The 23,260-nt window shown below is 35.2% G+C and overlaps 1 protein-coding gene across 1 annotated transcript in view; it reads right to left on the bottom strand.

Moving 5' to 3' along the window:
- Positions 1-23,260, bottom strand: part of Ell2 (elongation factor for RNA polymerase II 2) — a 74,033-nt gene that overhangs the window by 28,995 nt on the left and 21,778 nt on the right. The window contains exon 3 of the mRNA XM_076856994.2: positions 4,515-4,636. Within this exon, the coding sequence (XP_076713109.1) occupies positions 4,515-4,636 (122 nt within the window). The remainder of the gene's footprint in view (positions 1-4,514; positions 4,637-23,260) is intronic.

Below are 23,260 nucleotides of genomic sequence, written 5' to 3'. Positions count from 1 at the left end.
TTACAGATGACTGGATAAAACAAACCATAATTCTTTTTATTTTTAATAAGGTATTAATTTTAAGGCTAATATCAGAGCTTACTTTTACATTATAAGACTAAACTTCCCCAAAATTTGCAGAATTTACATTTACTACCTTGCTAAATCTCTATATAATAAATATTAAAGAAAATACAGGGAAAATTATTTTTTGCAGAAATATTTTAAAAATTCTTATTGGAACAACACAAATATTAACATTGGCCAAGACAGCTTTGTTTCAAAGTAATATGCTAATATTAGGGGAATCTTGGTAATAGTTATAACTGGGATTTTAAAAGAAAATATTATAAATTGGAATATAAAAGTAATGAAAATAACACTCTAGCTCTGATCCTTTATTTCCAAGCTGAATTGAAAATAACTTTATTATATGATACTAAGAAATAAGTATTGATTAAAATTTTGTAAATTGCTAATAACTGTATTTACAAATGCTTTTTTAAAAAAATAGTTCTTTCATCTCATAAATATTTATTGGGCAGGAACTGTATGCCAGGCAACATGAGAGGCGGAGTCTGTGACAAGGACTTGACAAACATGGTCCTTCATTCAAGGAGCTCTCTAATGGGTGACAAGAATAAGTAAACTAGAAATTGCAACACAGTGTGAGAAATTCCAGGAAGCAGGGGACCCTCTGGAGAGGCATTTCACTTGATGTCTGAGCTGATTAGAAAGATGACTGGATAAGGGGGGTGAAAGACAAAAGTGTTCTAGAAGAATAAAACAACCTGTGTCAGCCCAAGGCAAATAAGAAGGCTTTCAGTTTGGCCACAGAGAGCTAGAAAGGACAATTACCATGAGACTGAAGAGAGAATGAGAAATAGATCACGTAGGGCTTTGGGGGATTTATGGATATTGGACTTATTTCAAAAACACCAGGTTGAAAACAGAGAAAATACCTCATTTGTATTATAGGAAGATCAATCTGGATGGAGAATTGATGGGAAGCAAGAAGGATGCAAGAATGAAAGCTGAGACCATTTAAGGCTACTAAAGAACTACAGGCAGGAGGTGATGGCCTGAACCAGAGTAGGGCAGGGAAAAACACAGAAGGGTATCAAGAATCCAGAGATAGTGAGAATACAGGATTGACAGGATTTGGTCAGTGATTAGAGAGAGGAAGACATTAAAGATCATGCCAGATTACTTGGTATATAGAGCTGCTCTTTACTGAGACACTGAACTCAAAAGAAGGGTGGGTTAGGGATACCATTGGAAGAGAAATGAATTCAGTGTTGAAGACAGGGACAGAAAGAAGGCCAGAAGGGGTATCAGAAGAGAACCAGCTGTGAAGAATATTATTATTTAAGCAAGGGCCGGGAGAGACCTCATGAGACTGAAAAAAACATAGCTAAAGAGGAAAACAGAAAAGTACTATATCATGGAAGCCATTTTAATGGAGTACTTCAAACAGGAGAGTGGCCATATGAAATGAAATACTAGCCATAAGTCAGAATAATAAGGAACCTGTAAGTATCCACTGGGTTTAGGGCCAAGGAGGTCACAGCCCTCTTGGGGGGATGTTTTAGTGGAATGGTGGGGGCCAAAGCCAGACTTTATGTCAAGAAGTAAATGTAAGGGAGGTTGTTTTGGCTTTTTATTTTCTCTTTTAGTAAGACAGATTTGAGCTGAAAAGCCAGTGAAAGAGGACAAGGAGGTATAACCCTCAGGGGAGGCAGGATGGAGGGGGAAGATAGAGAGGAAACAACTGCAGTATACTGAAGGTCTGATGGTAGGAAGTTTGTTTTAACATCTCTCCCTGTTATCTGCTAAGTAATTCACAGAGTAAGCTGAACCTATTGCCAATCATAATTAAGTTACTGCTTACACCATTCAAGGTCAAGGAACAGATTTTTACATGAAAACAGGTGCCAATCCCTATAAGTCAGAGGGTCTTCTAGATAAAATTCTTCATTGGTCCTTTCTTAACTGAGCTACCTTGGAAATTAGACACTTGGACATATGTGTATAAATGTTCTGTTCATCATTCTTTGGCTTAGCTCACTGCTTCCTGTACTTGAGTAGATATTACTGTATGCCCAGTGCTCCCCAAACTATATATTTTCACTAAGCTTGTGAATAGAAAGATTTAAGGAGGTTTTGAAAGGTAATTTAGACTATGAAGTCTCATCCATTTTGTATATGAGAGAAGTGAGGTTTGGAAGGTTTAAAAAAATAGATCAGGAAAGAGACTAGTTAATCCATATTGGTTGAAGATCAATTTGCTGGGCATTCATTTTGAACCCAGCTGACACTAAGAAACTAGAAAAAGGACACATGAAGAGCTTGCACTATTATAGGAGAGACAAGATGCATGGGGAAAATATTAAATAGAAAGGAAGGAGTCATATTATGGATAATTCTGCTTCCAGTCTGAGAAGTGAGTTTGGGTGCTTACTTATTTTCACAATGGGATTTCAAATTTATTTCCATACCACATCATTTTACAATGCTCCTTGAATCACTGAATGGATACTAATATATTTGCCCCAATTTTCTCACAACTGTTTCTATTCTTTTGATGCATTATGGATGGTTTTATAATTGACCTTAAATCTTTCTCCAAATAAGAAGTAAACATGAAGGGTTATTTATGATCTAAGAGCGAGACCATATTCCTTTTTGTGATAAGACCAGTTTTGAAGAAGGGATTAAATTCCTTAATCAGAATCCTAAGGGGACACAGAGTTCAATCTGATGTCAAAATGTCCTATTTTAATAAAATACAAGCATCACAGATGATGGTATCACAATGAGTCTAGTGTGGCCTGTGTTGTCTAAAGAATACTGCACTAGGAGTTGGGACTTGGTTTCCCTTTTGTCCAGTCACTAACTAACCAGCTGTATGCCTTGGGTAGCTCACCTATTAAGTGAAGGGGTTGGCTTACATGATCCCACTATGAAAAATAAGCACCCAAACTCACTTCTCAGATAGGACCCTTGTACTTGGTGATATTACACATATCACAGGGCTGTCCCACAAAACTTTCTGCCGTGGTAGAAATGTACTATATCTATGCTGTCCCTAGGATAGTCAAATGTGGTTTTTGAGCTGGTAAAATGCAATCATTAAGAATGAACAATGGAGGTAGAGAGAAGTGATGGGAGGGGAGGGGAGGGGGTGGGGGGACAGGGAGAGGGGGGGACAGGAAGGGCAGCAGAATAAAATAGACACTAGTATTGCTGTATGTATATACATGTCTGTATAACCAATGTGATTCTGCAACCTGTACACTTAGAAAAATGAGAAATTATATCCAGTTGATTCAAATATATGATATGTCAAGATCATTGTATTGTCATGTGCAACTAATAAAAAAATGAAAAAAGAGAAAGAATTAAGAAGATCATAGTCATTCAGCTGCCTTTAAATTATGTCCTAATATTGCTCCCTATAACCCATAATCTCCATGAAATAATACTTTTTATAAATCCTTTCATTACCTTTGTGAATGATGATATTAAACTTGCATTTTTAGTTAAAAAAAGAATGAACAGTGGAAATGTAAATATTACCTCATCCTCACTTTTACCAATTGAAATGTAAACAGCTACATGTAGCCATCAAATTGAACAGTATAGAAAAGGCTATGATGATCTATAATTCATGCAATTAATATAAAAAACATGTTTAGCGGGAGTAATTTTCAGAAAGGAAAAAATTAAAATATACTCAGGGAAAGCAACATATTAAGGTTAAAAAAAGATTTAGTCATTTTAAATGAGAAGAGAAATTTAGAACTCTTTCAGTAACATGTCTTATTTTGTATCACTGCCTTCTGTTCCTGCTTGAGTCACAACTTTTCTCCCTTTTTGCATGGACAGTACTTACACAGTTTCAAGTACTGCACTCATGAGCCACAAGGATGGACTGATACTGTTAAAGCCTCATACCTCAAAGAAAGGACAGCCCCCCAACCTTCCTTGTCTCTGTGGAGGGGCAGAACAAATTCCCCCTGCCCAAAGGCCCATTCTTGAATCAGGAACAACCAAAGTAAAGCAAAGCAAAACAGCTTATTGTTTCCAGAGGATCTGAGCAGATAAGAGCTTCGTGGTACTCTGGGGTGGGTATGCATTCTTGTCTTCCTCTCTCCATTTTTAATTAATTTATTTTTTAACCAGGAAAAGTGCCTATTCCACTGAGTATAAACATTAAATACAGTATTAGACACTCTTACTAAAATGTATAAAACCTTTATAAAAAATCTTCAAAATTATTTTTATTTAAAAACTCTTATTTTATAAGGTAACATTTTTTTTAACCTTAAAATCCACCCTTACCCAGGGCAAGAATCTAAGAATTTTTGTGATTGTATTCCAGTGAAAAATATAAATTTAAGTGTGTAAGTGTGCTTAGCTCTGCAATTCAATTCTATAAATATTTATGGAATGACTAATGTGTATTTAATTAATTTTTTAAAAACCCTCTTAAGTAAAAATTTTCCCTTCAGTATACCTTGAAAAGTACTTACCTGGAGAATGTTTGCTGGATGCAGTCAAAGCTGCCCTGAGGGTTGTCTTTGCCCACATTTGACAAATAGAAGTTAAAGTTATGTACTTCATTGAGGGGATCACTTTTGGGAATTTTGACAAGCTGAAAGGGGTGAAGGGGGAGAAAGAGACCTCAAATTATTAATTTGCCAGAGAAGACTTTATAATTGACTTACTGGTTTTTCAAGTGGATCATTTTTAACCCCCTTGATATACATCTTTACAGCATTTAAATGATCAAATAATTAATTCAAGGAGTCTGACAAGTATGGCTATAACTCACCAATTCTTATTTCTATTTTCTACCCTTACATATCAGTAATCACTTCTGCTTAGTAATTAGCTTATAAGAGGAACTCTTCATTTCAAACTAGCAAATGATTACAGTTCACATGGAAGTCATATTAGTGAATTTGCTAAAAAAACTCTTCCTCCTTTGAGCTAAACGTTTTCTCTTTGAAATATGCCCCTGATGAACGACTGCAAGATATTTAAATGGTCTCTGACATACAGTCCATATCCAGTATTTTGCTCTCTTAATAAAACACATTTCATTAATTTTTGTTTCTTGAAGAAGAATAACTAGCAGAACGAGGTTAATATCATAATTACATTCAAAGGCAAAATGCAGCTAGGGCGTTTCTCCCTGCCCCACTATTCCCTGATTCATCATCATGTTTATACAACAGGGTCAGCAGTCTACAGAGAAGATTCTGCAAGCCACTCCCTGGCTGAGCCCCAGGCAATGGTGTGGAACCTATAGATGTGTTTTCTGTGGTCTTGCTCAAGGCTGGTTTCCCTACTAGATGGAAAACCTCATAAGCAAAGAAACAGTGTTTCTCTAGATGATAAAGGCCCTGTATTAGGCACATTTCTTGGAATATGGGAGGAGAAAAATAAACCTGTGTACAAGTTTTGGAATATTCTTCCTGTCTTTCAACTGCTTCACTCACCTCAACACCTGAAACTTTTCTTATATTTGTTCTGAAGAGGCTTCATTGGTGTTAAGTGATGATTAAAAAGAGGGTTCATTGATAAGTATGTAAAGTATTACTTCCCACTCTCCAGCCCTCAAACACACAGAGTCTTGGTAATTTAGTATATAAGTAGAGAGGGGTTAAATGTTTTATAATACTCATTTGTCTCAAAATCTGTTCTTTCTATTATTGGAAGATAAAAAGCTAACTGGATACCAGGTATGTGACAGCTCATGAATGTGCTAGTGAGTATCAACATGTATTAGCAATAAAAGAGAATAAAATCGTGGCATTTGCAGGTAAATTGTTGAAGCTGGAGAATATAATGCTGAGTGAAGTTAGCCAATCACAAAAAAACCAAATGCCGAATGTTTTCACTGATATAAGGAGGCTGATTCATAGTAGTGTTGGGAGGGGGAGCATGGAAGATTTAGATGAACTCTAGATAGGGCAAAGGGGTAGAAGGGGAAGGGAGGGGGTATGGGGGTTAAAAAGATGGTGGAATGAGATGGATATGATTACCCTAAGTACATGTATGAATATGCAAATGATGTGAATATATGTGCATATAGAGCATGAAAAATTGTGCTCTATATGTGTAATATGAATGGTAACACATTCTACTGTCATATATAACAAATTAGAATCAAAAAAATTTATGGTCCCTGCCCTTGTAGAGGACACCCTGTAATCTCTGACTTAACCCATCTAAAGAGTCACAAACTTTGACCTACAAGAAAGACTTGGAGTCAACATCTCTAACTCTCCAGAAGAGAGTGAAGAAAAGTAGAAGGGAGAGAGTGTGCACTATGTGGCATATACTAGACATGCAAGAGATATCTGTTGAAGGAATGAATGAAAAAGGAGATGAAATAAGTCAAAGAAACAAATATTTCCAAAGGAAATTCAAAGACTCAGAGTTTAAAAGGTCAAGTTTTATGAAGTGCTAAGAGCTAGGTAATAATCCATAGTGCCTCTATTATCTATGAATTTAAACTATCTTTGTCTCCCTATTTTAAATTAACCCCAATTTCTGAGTAATAAGTCTCTACCTTTATTATCTAGTCTATAAACAATGTTTTGGGAGCACTACAATCACTATTTAATTCCTCCAATTTCCCCCAGTTCTAAAAAATGCTCTAACTTTGTGAACAAGTCTTAATGTACTGTCTGTAGGTAGTCATTAGGCTGTCTTACTGTGAGTGCAAACTCAACACCTAGTCTGCACCCACACTGGCAACTTCTTGATCCTACAGCAGTGGAAAATAGCAGGAGCTAAAGAAATGCTTGTGGCAAACACAAGAGAACTTGAAGTCCATCTCTATGCTGGTGTTAACAGCTTTCCCTGATACATGTTTTGGTTTTCCCGAGAACAGGGAAATGCTGCTGGTCAAGAAGGATATATCCTAGAGCCTCCCTAAGACTTGGAGAGGAGGCAGAGAGGTAGGAAAGGTGTGGACAGCTGAAATCCCATCCCCAACCTGACTCCCTGAACTTCCATCCATCTTCCTCACAACTTTCCATCTCAATCTGCAGAATCTAGTTGGGAAGATTTTCACAGTGGTTGAGGTTTCATCTCCAAGTCAGACTTTGGATTCAGTTTAGGTGGAAAGATTTCTTTTGTGAAGTTCAGGTTGGGGGAATAGAGCCATACTTTACCCATCAAAGTATGAAAGGTCACCCCATTTGGGAAATTCTAAGCTGTATTTTTTTTAAAAGTAGAGCCCTAAAGGGGCTAGAGTTGTGGTTCAGTGGTGGAGCACTTGATTAGCACATGTGAGGCACTGGGCACTGGTTTGAACCTCAGCACCACATAAAAATAAATAAATAAAATAAAGGTATCATATCCATCTACAACTTAAAAAAAAAGAACCTTAATTTTTTTTCCTATTTTTTAAAAGAATGACTGAAGTCTGTGCTAAAATTCTACAAACATGAATTATTCTTTCACTGAAAACTATTAACTTAATTACTAGGGTTCTTTAGCTCAGATGTTAACTGACAAGTCATGGGAAAGCTCTTCACATATCTTTATATTAAGCATTAGATTTTTCCTATTTCATCCTCCAAACTTAGTCACATTTATATTTTTATGGTGAAAGAATGATCTTACTAAACATTTTTTCCATTTTATTATTTATTTTTAACTAACACACATGTAGTTAGAGTCTTTTGTAAATGTGGAGAGTTCTATCACAAAAATATCTTGTATGAAGTACATTTCTCAATAGATTAAGGTCTGGCTTGATGGACAAAGGGGACTTTCATATTCTCATTTTTAAAAAGCCTCTTGAAGGGCTGGGGTTGTCACTCAGTGGTACAGTGCTTGTCTCACATTTGTGAGGTACTAGGTTGGATCTTCAGCACCACATAAATAAATAAAATAAAAGTATTGTGCCCATCTACAACTAAAAAAAAAAAGTCTTACATCCTACAGTGTAAAACTTTTCATTTCCTTCTGATTGGAAGTTATAAAACTTAAGTCATTTAGCTAAAAGTTTCAAGTAAATCCTGAGCATAGGCCCCATAACACAGTTACCCAGTACAGTATGTCAGGCTGAGGCTAAGAGATCTTGTATTAGTCATAAAGAGTCAGACATCAATCAATCCCTTAGAAAAGTCAAAATTCTGACTTCATTGACTTCTTAAAGTGCCCATTTTACTTCAAATGAAAGAGGCCACTTTAACTTATTTGAGATATTTATTCTAGTTCTGTAACTTCCAATCAGAGGTAATTGAAAAGCACATATGAAGCATACATGAACCATAGAATGGCTAAATATCCTTTAAATAAGGCTCATGTGCATTTATTAACTTTTCATTTTCTTCTAATTGGAAGTTATAAAACTTAAGTTATTTAGCTAAAAGTTTCAAGTAAATCCTGAGTCCCTAAATATAAAGACATTCCCACTGACCTATTGGAAAAGCTTAAAATACCTAAAATTGAGAAGTTCCTATATCTTACCAAGGGATGTTCTTCCAAGACTGTTTCTAAATCAGACCTCAAAATTAATTTCCCATGGTAGTTAGCCCAGTTCCCAAAAGCTGATCCTAGGCCCACCTTTACCAGTACATTTTTACTTCCCCATCCCTATAGTCCATAAATTTGAAGGGCAGTTAGTTTTTCAGAACACGCTTTGTGACCATTTGGAAGAAAAAACCACCTATACAAGCTGTGGAACTGGCTCCTATATATCTCAGAGGACATCACAGATGCATATCCACAAGTTCCTCTGACACTCTAGCTATCCATAATGCTCTAGGTTAGATAACATCTCAAGATATCCCAGGTGCAGCCTTCAACACCTAGTTTAACTTCTTCATTTTATAAGTTAGGGACAAACAGGCTCTGGTCTACTCTGAGATATCCTAGTTTAATTGTGAAGCCTCCTCTCTCTCACCTGTCCTATAACCTGCTTTTCCCATTTATTGAGTGGATTGCTCTCTGAGTGAGCCAAAGTGTTTGTTACATAGACTCACTAGTTATAAACATAGTGCTACTCTTTATATCCATTTCACTCTTGAAGACATGCTTAGATATTGGTATAAATAAACTTTGTGTCTAATGGGTAACTTAACAAGAAAATATTACTTAGAAAGTATTAAAGATTGCCTGATTCCAAACAGTTTCTTATTCAAGCTGAAGGAAAGAAAAATATATCACCCTGTCTAGGTAACTGGAAGAGCAGATTTTAATTTTCATTCCAAAAATGAGAGACTGAAAATCAAAGGTTTAGGACCACAATCCACAATTCTCCTCCCAAACACCAGTCTGTCTTTGATAAAAAGCTACAAAGACAAAGTTTCAGGAAACTTTCAGACATTTATAATTAACATAAACACTGTATACCGTATACCAAGATGTGTAAGTCAAAGCTTCTAATTATTCTCGGATACAAGCTCAGGCATGTGGCAATGGAATACTGTCTGAAAGGTCATTTCGACATCAATTCACAGACCTGCTATTTATATAAGGATCCAGGGCAGAAGTGCAATGTGCATGCTGCTGCAACTTTTGCATCTGCTTAAAAGTGTATGCTAACATCTGCTTAAAAGCAGTCGGCACCTTTCCTGCAGAGGTTTCCTACCCTTAAGTCCAATAATACTCAGTATTGGATTGAGGTATACACTAAATTAAAAATAGGGCCAGTAGTGTTTCTTCTCCCATTTATTAAAAGCTTTGTTATTTTGTGAACATTATAAATGATTGAAGTGACAGAGCTCTTCTTTAGCAGCAATTCTATGAGCTTTAATATCCAACTTTTCTGCTAAGGTGACTATAAATGTTCAATGAGATACTCATGAACCAGTAATATTATAGTTTGATATGATAATTCCTGTCTTAAAGTAGACCTATAGGAACAGGAGAGCTAAATTCACCTAGTTTAACGTCTTCATTTTATAAACTGGGGACAAAGAGGCTCAGTGACTTGCTAAAGGTTATGTCCATATTTTAAATTGTAATCCCTAGACTCTCAGTCCTCTTACCTTGCTCCATGGTTGCCCAAAATACTTATTACCATAATAGTCACATGTTATGTTTATGGTCTTTCTTCCCCCACCAAATATAAGCTCTGCAAAGACAGAGGCCTTTGTCTATTGTGTTTCCTGAATGTATTGCCAGCATCTCCAATGGTACTGGCACAAAGTTGTCACTCAATACATATTTGTTGAATGAATGAAAATGTGGATTAATGTCTAAGCCAAGGCTAGAACTGAAGTGTCTGCTTTCTTTCCACCAATATTTCCAAAGCATGCTGAAAAGTTTCCTTATGTAAAAAGGGAATTCTACCCTCAAATAAATTTGGGAAATGCCAGGTTAAACAAAATGACTTTCTTTGCTGTAGGTCCTTTCAGCTTAGTAGTTTTTCCCAATTGGTATGACCTCAGAACCCATCTCCTCTACCCCTCCAGTTATCTTAGAAAGCCAGCTTGCCTCTTAAAATTATTTGGCTAATTTATCTATCATTCAACTGCACACTCAAATTCTTTCCAGATTCTTGATAATTCTAATTTCCTAACAATCTAGAAAATACAGTTTAGCTAGAAAAATATATTTGCATGTACCATTCAGACTGTACATGGTAGGTACAGAATAGATAATCTAGAATCAGAACAGAAAATAGAAACCTCAACCTGAAACCCACAAGTCCTATTTTTCAAACTAGAGCAGCAGTTATAACATTAAGGCCCAACCGACATTATAGGTTTAGAGAAGGAAAATAAAACCTCTCAGATCAGCCCAGATGTGCAAATAAAGGCTGGGGGAGGAGTAGGAAGAAGAGGGCATCCTTCACCAGCAATAAAAAAAGTTAAGAATTAGAGAGATCAGTAAGAGCTAAGTATTTCTGAAGATAAGAAGGGTGGGAAGTGGAGAGATTCCAACATACTTTCTTGCATGTGTTTCTACATCTGGAATTTCATATGAGAGAGATACTTTGCTGAGGAGAGTAGTACAAAATGCCAACTTCATCTAGCACAAAGAGAAATATTGGCAGTTATCCAAAAAAATTCAATTCATGTAGCAATTAACATAAATAATTCAGGACAAAATAAGTCCATTTATTTCTTTGAGTTCTTCCCTTTTAGTAAGATGTTTATAAAGTAAAACAAAATAGCTTTCCTTGTTGTTCTTCATATAGCTCTGTGAGATCCAATATTAGAATTTCTTAAGTAGTTCTGGATTGGAGAGTAGAACAGCCCAATACTGAGCTCTTCCCTGATTTTGGTAGGATCCAGAGTTACTGGAAAAATGATTCCTTAGAATAGCACTCTCATTTCTGATGTATTCTTTGAAATTTATGACCCTTTTGGAGAAAACATTGGTGGCAACATTTCAAAACTAATTTTATTTGAAATTATAAGTAAGCAATAACATCTATGGAAGACAAATACTCATTTTTAAAAATCAAGTACACCCAAATTGCTATATAAATGAAACTGAAGAAACTGCCGAATAATTGTTGGCTCTCTGAATATAATTACTCAGTTAATACAAAGCCAGCCTTCTGGTGTGTCAGATGAGGTGATGTTGATTAACTAACTGATTCATTTAATTTATTTATTCTACATATATTAACTAAGTGCTACCGTGCTGGGCAATGTTTAAATTTCTGCAATATACAACTGAATAAACCTCACAAAAATCCCTGCTATTGTTGCACATATGTAATAGAAATCCAGACATGAGATGATAGTAGCTAGGTCCAGGAAATAGAGAGAAAGGTATTTATTTTTCAATTAGAGATAGCAGAATTTCTAGATATATTAAATGTGAGGAAAAAGGTATTTATTTTTCAATTAGAGATAGCAGAATTTCTAGATATATTAAATGTGAGGAATAAAAGAGAGAAGTAAAAGATGACTGTAAGGTATTTTTGCCAATTGTGTGTGTACATAGATAGACATATGCATTTTTACATAAACATATGAGATTGAATGAATAAATTAATATATCTTGGATGTGATAAGTCCCTTAATGTAACTGAATTTATTAATTAGCTGAATTCACCTTTTATTTTTAAAAAACAATTAACCAATGTTGGTTTCACCAGCTAAAAGGGGGCTTCAAAGTTAGTTTTGTTATGACTCATTTTGTAGCTTCATGGCTAAAAATTATTTAGAAGAAACCAGGTGGTTGGGTGTGAGTTGGTTGGTAGCTGGGTATTTCCAGGAAAAAAGTGGGGATGACAATTTTTGGCAGGGGAAAGATGCAAATAACAGATACTAGAGATACTGTATTGGGGGAAAAATATTTGGCTCATGGAGCATGAGAAAATGAAATCGTCTGTTTAAAAATGAATGCAAAAGTGAAGCAAATGCTAAAGTAGCTTTTGGAAGAAAAGTGAGAAAGCCAGTACTTTGTTCAAAATGTAGTCATAGCTGGTCTAAGCACAAGGGCCTCCTCAATGGCTAGTGAAATTCAGCATCTCTTATCACAAAATTGAATTTCATTTTGTTTTATTAACCAGTTACTTCCAAAATGTAACTCCCCTTCCCACACACAGAATCAATGTTGGTATAAAAACGAACTAAATTATCATCAGATCCTTAAAACCACCCCTGAGCCCCATTGTCTACTTCCCAGTTAACAAATCACCATTCATTTAGTGACTGAGGTTACTGACAACCTGAGGAGTTGACCTTGACCTCTTTTTTTCACACAACCTCAGCCCTTTCAAAATCTAGGTCATCATAAGTCCTACTGCCTTTCCCTCCTAAATTATTCCTTAAGTGTATGTGTTCATCTACATCCTCTGCTTTGGTTCAATATTACCTTTTCTTATTGTGGACAATTTGCCCTCAGCCTCCATTTTGGACCCTTCTCAATCCCATCCTCTAAATCATTCTTCAGTTATCCCCTAACACTCAGTTTTTATTAAAATTGCTATCATAAAATGCCAATTTTATGTCAATCCCAAGCATCATTTACTTTTTCATATCTCCCTCTTCAGTATTCATGCTCCTTAATAGGATATATAAGGTTCCTTCCCAATTGACTAGCACACTTGCAACTAAACCAGTTTAACTGGGCCTTATTCTCTGTCTTATATTTTGTTTTAGAAACAATATTGTGCCATTAGGCATCAAACACACTAGCCTGGTTCCCTATGTCTTGTTTTAACTCTTGCTAATTTATTACCCTTCATTTAAAATTCAGATCAGGAATCCTTTCCTCTTTCAGGGAACTTTTCCTTTCCCAAGGAGGTGGGTTCAGAGGTCCCTTTTATGGGCCCCCGAAGTCTCCTCACCTCTACTATTGTCTTCACTACACTGTACACTAAGTACTTATTTATATGTCTTTTTCTTTCACCAGACTGTTTTTAGAGGTTAGAACCATGGTCTTATAAATATTTTATATATATTTGGGGCATAACAGATATTTGATAAATATTTGTTGGATTTATCTGGAAACTTGGAATAGATTAAATTCACTCAGAAATAAATTTATAAAAATGAAATGCATTACTTAAGAGACTGTGGAAAACTGGACTTCCCAGAAGAGGCAAATATAAATAAAATGAAAGGAGGAAGAAAGCTCATACAGCTGCTGCTGTGTGGCACAAACGTCAGGATAAGAAACTTTCTGACCTCTCTTGTGCTATGTTTAGCCCCCAAACCCAGGTCAAGTGGCTTCCTGGGTTTGTGGAACTTACAAATTTATATCATATGCTTTTCTTTTTTAAAAGTGTATCTCATCTTATGAAAATATTAACAGAAATTCTGGTTCCCAAAAAAATTCCACTTGAAAATGTGACTCTGCTTCTTTAAAGTCACTTCATATTTTAAAGAACTTATGGAGACAACACTAAACAATTCTATATTTAGTAATTCTGGTCAACTAGGAAGCAGAATTATTTTTTTCAAAGGTTTGTTTCTCAGAAACAAAGCCCAAACCTGAATTCTACAAAATAAATGAATGAATAATAAATATGACTGGCAACTTTCAATTCATGTGCTCTTCTTGCTTCCCTGGAATCTTGAAGAAAGCTGTTGCAAGGAGATTCATTCAGAGAAGCAAGCAATAGAGCAGTGTACACATTTAAAGGAAGGACTGTGGACACCTCAGAGTGAGATGCACTTTTGTGGTCTTGGGCTTCTTTTTTTTTTTTTTTTTTTTTTTTTTTTTTAAAGGAAACCTTGTAAAGAACATGAGAATTGTGTAAGGATGACATTATAAGCTTAATTCTTTAGGAAACCTGTCTTGCATGATACTAGAAGGAATCGCTGGCAAACATGGGCAGTTCTAGAATCTGTGCCTGCAGTCCTTAGCAGCTGTGGGTAGAGACTATAACTTGACAGATGAGAGTCCTTAATATCAACAGAGGTTTTGAAAAGTGGCCCAGGCCCTAGATTTTGCAAAACACATGGTTTTACCCAAACCCCATCAACACTACCATTAGAAATTATGAATTTTCCAAGATAAACAATAGATAAAATCTGGGCTGCAGTTGTAGCTCAGTGGTGGAGCATTTGCCTAGAAAATGTGGGGCACTGGGTTCGATTCTCAGCATCACATAAAAATAAATAAATAAAATAAAGATACTGTGTCTATCTACAACTAAAAAATAAAAATAAATAGATAAAAATCTAAAAAACATTCCCATGTAGATTTGAAATTGTATTTAGCTTTTAATTCTGTTTTCAACATTAATTACTTTCAACTCCCCTACTTAAGCTATACAGAATTTTGTATTTTTTTCTCAAAATAAATCTTATGAGAAAACCCACCATGGATTACAAAGAGTCAGAGCTGCTCTGGTTGAGGGAATGGATGATGGGGTTCTGGGACTGCTGAGGCAGCCACTGTGCTAACATCATAAAACCCCGTGGGACCAAAGGCATAAAGCCATGGTCTACATTAGAGATGGAGAAACAATAAGACATGTAATATTCAGTCACACCTAAAATGACAATTACCAAAGACATGTTCAGAAACACACATGCCACCTTTTAACGGGAATCAATGCTGACACTAAAGATAGGAAACTAGGAAACAGCATCCTGCTGTTTCCACTCCTTTTAAGAATGCTTTCTGTAAAACTGAATCCCCTGCCATTTCCATTTCTAAGTTAGCCCTCCCTTAATGGCTTGAGAAGAAAAAGTATAAACTTCTCTTTTACACACAGATGGAAAGGGAACAGCCTAGATTTTGCAAAACTGAACAGAACACATCTAGTGTGCCTGATCATGGGCTCTGAAATGAACTGCCCAGTTTCCCATTCTGGCTCCAGAGTCTACCATCTGCATTACCTTGATCAAGTAACTAACCTCAGCAATCCTCAGTGTCCTCCAAGTAAAATGTAGATAATAATATTACCCATCTCATATGACTGTTGTGAAGTTCGGATATAACCCATCTAAGGTGCTTGGCATAAGGCCCAGCACATAGTATGCACCAAAACGTGTTTGCTCTGGTGATATAAGGACAACACTGGGGAGCTCCTGCTCCTACTTGTTCTGTTTGATACAAGCACATATGTCTTCCTTAAGCAAAATGATGTCTGAGTTTTAAATTTTCAAATGGTCAAAGAATGGTAACAAGCACCCTATAGATAATCATAAGTGACTCCACTGATTCTGAATCATTTGCATTTACCTAAGGGTTACAAGCCTTCCAGGTCTGAACTGTAGTATTGGTGTCAATGAAAGCAAAAGAAGCTATCTAGAAAAACAATTAAAAAGATTGGCAATATTTCTAACCATTCTGAACTCAAAGTATAGATTAAAAAGGTGTAGGGCCAAATTAGCCACAATAGATATCCTAAAAGGCTGAAAAATCTCAGATGCTCTGATACTCCAGCAGGGTAGCAAACATTGCTTCCCAAGTGTCCTATCCACAAAAAAAAAAAAAAAAAAAAAATACACTGCTTTCAGAGCTCCAGAGAATCCCAGATACTAGCTACAGCACAACAAAGAAACAAAGAAATAGAATTAAGGGTTCTCACGGGAACTACAACTTTGTGACTTTACAACATTCAACCTTCATAAATACAAACAATTTTTGAAAGACTTGTGGTATTTTTGCTTGTGCCAAAGCTATAGGTACCCCTAAAAGTGAATAAATATGAATAAGGTCTTAGTATTTTAATTTTCATAGATTTCCCCCCGCCCCCCCCCCCCCCCCCCCGCAAATATCTGTTCTGACATTACATTTCTGTGTTAGGGTCTATGCCAAAAAAATTGGTTCTACTCACAAGTTCAATTCATTTGCTAATTTTTCCTAGTCTATAAAGTAAAACTATTTCTGACTTCACAGGTGTCAATATGTAAAGCACCTCAAGAGCTAAATTAGAACAAAATAGCTCTGACTTCTAAGACACTTGGCATGTCTGATATAAATAAGAGGGCCTGTTAATCCTCTTAGATAAATTGATTTATGATTGTAAGAAATATAAGACTGAAATGTTTCTAGGGATAGTATAGCTGGGCTATTGACAAAGCCATCAAACCTATGTATTCACATAAACCTATGTATTCACATAAACCTATGTATTCACATTCTTTGACCATTTGAAAATTTAAAACTCAGACATCACTATGCTATCAAACAAGGGGCAAAGATTTACATATGAACATTTAATGCAATTACTATATTTGGATAATTAACATCATAGAACGTCTGCTTGATTATCTTCTAGTTAGTTATTTAATTCTGCTAGGAGGTAGCACCACACACATCAGGTCCTCTAGGACAAAAGAACTAGATGAGGTAGTAAACCAGTTTATCCCCTTGTCAATAGCTCACTGCATTGCCCCATAAAAAGAAAGAGATCCACATCACCAGGCTTCATGAGAAGTTTGCAATGTTCTTTTAAAGAAGGCAGGCATGTAAAGATGAGGGTGGAAATCCAAAAACACTAAATTATTAGGACCATAAACATTGGTACATAAAAATGTCAGAACAGCAAAATATGTAAAGTGTTATATAAATAGCATAATTATTTTTTTCTTTTTTAAAATTTATTTTGCATTACAATTCTTAATACACCATTATACAATAATTTATCATATCTCTGATTATATATAAGGTATGTTGACACCAAATTCATATCTAGCATAATTATTTTTAAAAGTTAGAAAAAAATGTAATTATTTCAAAAAGTATCTATGATTGCTAAAATAAAAACTTCCCCCACTATATTGGGAGAAACATAAATTATATAAGGAAATGAAAAAAAAATCAAAGCCATTTCTTATGGCAATATCAGATGCAAACAGTACTATCATTACAATTTTTAAAGTGTATATGTAAGCATGAAAAAAAGACTAGGAGAAATCCAAAAAAAGGTCTTTCACTGTTGAGGACATTTCTATTATTCTTCTTCATTCATGTATATGTACTTTATATAATCCTAAAATGTTCATTCACTTTGTTTTTCAATCAGAAAAAATAATGGCTGTATAAAAAAACAATAAATTATACTTTAGGTTATCACTATGACCCTGGTCCTCCATGTCTTAATTGTCTTGAGTATTTTTTAAAGAAGTTAGAGATTGTTTTCTTACTGAGTCAGAAATTATGACATGTAACACTTTATCCCAAACTAATCATAGTTATCTTATTCTTCAAATTCTCTACGGAAGGAACAGAACACTATCTTCCTTAAAAAAACAACAACAACAATAACAAAAAACTGCCGGGCACGACATTTATTCCAGTGGCTTAGGAAGCAGAGGCAAGAGTATCATGAGTTCAAAGCCAGCCTCAGCAAAAGCAAGGTGCTAAGCAACTCAGTGAGACCCTGTCTCTAAATAAAATACAAAATAGGGCTGGGGATGTGGCTCAGTGGTCAAGGGCCCCTGAGTTCAATCCCTGGTACCAAAACAAAACAACTCCCCCCAAAAAAACACAAACAAACTAACAACCCCTACAAAAACAAAACAACACTGTATCCTTAGCACAAAGTTTCCTTTTATGGCAACAGCTGTGGAAATATATTTAGCATCATCATACTCTTCAATGGAAATGGAATACTTCCAAATACCTTCTTCCTAATCTATGAAGGCTGAGTTGAATGAATACCAACAGGTCTAGACTGAGGAAACTAAAAAGCATTCAGATCAGTCATAAGAAAGAAGTTCTTAGATTAGTAGGGCATTGCATTCATAAATATGGCTATTCCTTATATTCTCATTCTAAAATAAGATATCCCTGACATAACTTATTGAGTAATTATTAAAGATTCTAAGCTTCTTAAATATTATAAAAGACTTCCCTTTTCCTATGGCTGCTTATCGACCAATTTCTTACTGGTGTGGGTCCAATTTGGTTCTTAATCTGTTCTCTATTGAATTCTGAGTTTTGTTACCTCAAGCCCCCTAAGAACCTCATCTTTTTAAATTCAACTAACTGCTATTTTTTTATTCTCCTAATCTGTCCTTTCCAGGCTGGATATTTTTCCCCCCAGGACACTTTACAATGCCCCTCCTAAAACTTGTCAAGTGTTAACTCAGAAAAATGGTTCTCTCCTCCTATATCCTTGATAACAGCAGCAACTCTGCCTGTACCTTCTTTCCACTGAGGAGAGAGATTACAGACAGAGAAAACTTCTTTCTCCTCTGATAGATGACAAAGCAGCTCTATCAAGTAGTTGACTAGTAAGATATTTAGCTGGTGTCTAGCTATAGATAAATTCTCAAGACCTGCCTTCTCTACCTCCTTATTTCAACCTGGTTTTTAAACTTTTTAATATTCATCCTTTCTTCTAGATTCTTGTCATATTTGAATTTGGCATATCCAAAAATTTCTTTTATGTTTACAGAACAATTAGGAAATATAGATAACTGCCTTTTGAGCATCTATTAAAATATGTTCAGGTTTTTCTCATTTAATCTATGAAGATGACAAATTATAATAATGAGAATTAGCTTTAATTTATGTAATATTTGATTCTACAAATAAATATAGTTTGACTTACAAAGACTGATGAAATAACGAACACCTGTAAACTGACCGCTCAAGAAGTAGAATGTCAGCAGTAACATAATGTTTACCCATCTGCTGTCCCTCATCTTTGGCTTGCTTTTCTCTACCAGAGGTAACCACTATTCTAACTTTTGTGATTATTATTTTTTGGGGGATTACTAAAGATTTTATCACATATAAAACTTATACAATATGCTGTTTGGTTCTGCCTGTTATTAAATTTTATAAAAATGATGTTATATCATATGTAGTTTTCTGCCCACTTGGAGTTTTCATTGCCATGTTGTAGAGTTATAATTACATTACTACTTTTTATTGTTGTATATGCTTCCACTGAATGAATATACCATAGTTCATCTCTGTTAACCTGCCATTGTTCTTAATTAGTGTGAACAAAATTTGACAAAAGGAGCTTTTTAGTAATTAAAAGTAACACTACTCCTAAACCAGCATTCTTCATAGTTGAAAAAAATTCTTAAATATAGCTTCATACCAAAAACCCATCTGTAAATCTACCTCTTTTTTCTTCTTACTACTGGATATTCAGAAATAATTAAACCATAGAAAAAAAAATCCTTTGAAGTTGCTTCTTAAAAATCCTTTTCCTCCAAATCTCCAAGGCTAATGCCTCCTGGATAGCTCCATGTTGATAGAACAAAGTTTGGAAAGTTACCTGAACATGTACAGCATGTCCCAAACATACCATATCTTCTATCTCTGCCTGCTGCCATCTATTTCAAATCATGAATAATGGCTTCACCATCCATTCAAATGATCAAATAATAAATGCTGAGCTATCCTTGACTCTTCTTTCTTCATCCTTCCCATATATAAGGAATAACTAAGTCAAGGCAGCTATAGGAGAAGCATGTTATATTGCAAATCTGGCAACATCGCTCCCTGGTTAAGAGCTTTTTAAATAGATGATGATCTCCTACAGTGTTTCCTAAACCATAGCCTGAAACCTACTAGAAAGTCATGACATTAATTTAGTGGACTGTGATCAGGATTCTTTTAAATAACACCACAATAGTGTGACTGTGAATACCTACATGTGTAAAGGATCACAAAGTAAACTGTCTTAATGAAAATTGTCTATAATTGTGTTTGAAAGACATTCATCTACAGAAGTAGTTTTATTTAATTAGAAAGGTCAAAGATCTCGCTTAGAAACTGATGACAGCCACAAAACTTCTCCTGAGAAGAGGTGTATGTGTTTGTACACATGTGGACACTTATATTCTCATTACAGTGAATATAGCTATCATAAGGAAGCCTGTGGGGAAAACTTCTAAAGTCAAGATGTCCAGATCTCATCACACCTCTAGAGAGACTTAGTAAGTAAGAAGCACTGATCTTCAGGGTGAAGTTTTAACTTCTTAAGAAGATGAGGGCATTTCCCATACCAGATTGCCACTTTGCTCATGCTGAACCTCAGATCTGAAAAGTATTCCCACCACCTCCTTGTCCGCCAACTCCTGATAATCCAAACCTCAGCTCAAACACACTTTTCTGAGGCCTCAATGACCATCGCTCTTTCCTATGCTAGTCAGGAAGGTGTTCAACAAATGTTTATGTGAATGTGAAAATAAAAAAAAATGCTCATTAAACACTATTATGGAAAGGTACATTAGTGCAGCAGTGGGAACAGATGCCTAGATCTGAGTACAGGCTCCTTCAACACATAATAAGAAAGAATACTGCAGAAACTTCAGCAAGTAATGTAGCTTCCAAGGCATAGTTTACACATGAGCACAATGGGAGTATCTGCTTCACAACATTGCTGTGAGGATTAAATGAGAATAATATTTGCAAGTGCTTAGTATAGAGTTCTTGGCAGTAATAGTCAAGAAATTTTAAGGTAATTGTTGAAAAATTATTGGAATCTGTAAATGAAATAATAGAATAGGTATTTGTCCAATTTATTTTAAATATAGAACAAATTATAAGACCCTAGAGGAATTTGAAAATTATTAGCCTGATATGGCAAATTCAAAGCATGTTTGTGGGCTCTGAAAGTCCTAAGTCTATAAAACTCTTCCTCTGAACTTGTTTTCAAACAAGCTACTTTGATAAGTAAACATTTTTGACTCAAAGACAAAGTTGGGAACATTTTTGTTTCATAGTCTTGTTCTTTCCAGTTTAAATCACAATTCAAGAATGGTTATAAAAATATACCTTCCTGGCATAAGTGAAGCACTAGGTTTGAGCCTTAGCACCACATAAACATAAATAAATAAATAAAACAAAACAGCAGTTTAATATAATATTACATATTAATATAATGTATATTATATTAATTTAATATATATTATGTGAGTATAATATATACATACACATATATGTGCATATATATTATATATGTATATAATTTATATATATAATCTATGATATATACTTTCCCTGTAAATTTATAATATATACTTTTCCATATCATCTAACATATCAAGCTATTAGTAATAAGCAAGTCAGTCAAGGCTGGACTCAGCAAAGAAAGCTTCTGAAAAGATTCTAGGCAAAACCTTACTATAGTAAACAGGTACTCTCTAAATACTGTATTGCTGTTGTTCACTGAATCTAAGATACCAGCAATTGTAAGAAAATTTTATGTACTACTATGTAAAATACTGACAAACTGTGACATCATACCAAGATGTCACTGATCATGAAATACTTCCAAGTTCAAAGAACTTAATGTTAAAAAAACAAAAACAAAACAAAAAACCAAAATGATACCTTGGAATCAAGGACACATAGATTTGTTTGTTTAAGTGCATATTAAATATTGTTTGGAATAAGATTTGGGACTTGGACATAATTTTACAAAGATTTCTTTTTCCTGCTTTCAATTTTGAATTTCTTAAAAGTAAGTCTCTTGCAAGATAGTCTTGTATGTCTGGAATGGAGCCTTATGCATAGCGAGAGGTCAAAAGATAATTAAATAATGCTTAGGGTTCAAATTTAAGGGATGTTTTAAGTATAAGAACCATGGGAAACCTAGAAGGGTAAAATTATTATTTTCCAAGCTTAAATAAGTGAGTGCTATTAAAGTGACATTGTCTGCAATGAAGATGATTCAGTTTCACAAGTTTTAGTTTTTAGTGAGGGAAAAAAAAAGCCATCAGTGGTAGAGTTTAACAAACAGATAATGTCAGTTAGGAATAAGAAGTAGCATTTTAAGGTTTTATTTACTTCATCTATACTGTCCATCACAGTGCCTGAATGTTTGCTGAATAAAACCAGTAATCAACTCATTGCTAAGCACTTTATGGTGTTTGTGGCATCTTCAGATTTCAGTCATAGTTCCAATTCCTGTTTTCCAAGGTGATGAGGTTTGGTGAAGGACAGACTAAAGGAGTACCCTTGTCTGTGCTCCTGTTGTGGGGGCCTGTCTTACTATAGCCCTTTCTGAAGCCTGTGCAAAGCTGTGGTCAGTAAGTACTTTCAGATAGTTTCTTCAGACACCTAAAACAGAGTCAGCTGCCCTCCCACTCTCTGCTATTCCGAACTCTTTGAAGGCAGAGCTGGCCTGGATTCATCTTGCTTGGGGTCTATAGTGGTACCTGGTCATATTATGAAGACAGGGACAATGAATTTTGCTCACTGTTTCTGCTTATGTAGCAAATGTAGAGGCTGGTTCTTATCCAGAAAGAGAAGGAGGGCAGAGGTGAATATTAACATAAAATAGAGAAGCTGGTCAATTTACAGTAGTTTCAAACTATGATTCCCTTACTGTATGAGATAACAAGTTTCCAGGGGCAGCTCAGACCCTTAGCTAAAATAAGATTTATAGAAGTGTGTGTGTATGTGTGTGTACGTATCAAATTTAAACATTTTAAAAAATTAGGTAATTTTTAATCTTATTAATATCTTAATAAACTAATGTGGTTAGAGCTGTCAGTGTAAACATTAAAACAAATGCTATCTACACATCAATCACTGAAATATTTAAAAAATTAAAACAGAGCTGCCATTATAAATGGATATAATTTTAACATCCTTCTAGTATTAATTACATTCAGGGCCAAGATTATGAAGGTAACTGTTAGTCAGCAACCTTCTGAGCAGACTGACTAAACACAACCATTGGCAAAACCAGTGGGCTAGCCAAACCAAAAGTGGCAGGGGAAAGCAGTCAGAGGAAAGGTATATCATCTAAGAAGGAATGGCAGTGCTGGGGATTTATTTTTGTCTTTACTGCTTGTTTCAAGCTGATAGTTATCTTTGCTTCCCAGGTACCAAGTCGGGTAGAGAAGGGCAGTCTGCGGGAAGCATCTTCAAGGCGGTTGAAATTGCCTACTAATTTCAAATACTGTATAAT

The sequence above is a fragment of the Callospermophilus lateralis genome, chromosome 5 (genome assembly GCF_048772815.1).
Source record: "Callospermophilus lateralis isolate mCalLat2 chromosome 5, mCalLat2.hap1, whole genome shotgun sequence".
Taxonomy (NCBI): domain Eukaryota; kingdom Metazoa; phylum Chordata; class Mammalia; order Rodentia; family Sciuridae; genus Callospermophilus; species Callospermophilus lateralis.
The sequence above is the reverse complement of the archived record's forward strand: the minus strand, read 5'-3'. Positions and strand labels throughout refer to the sequence as shown.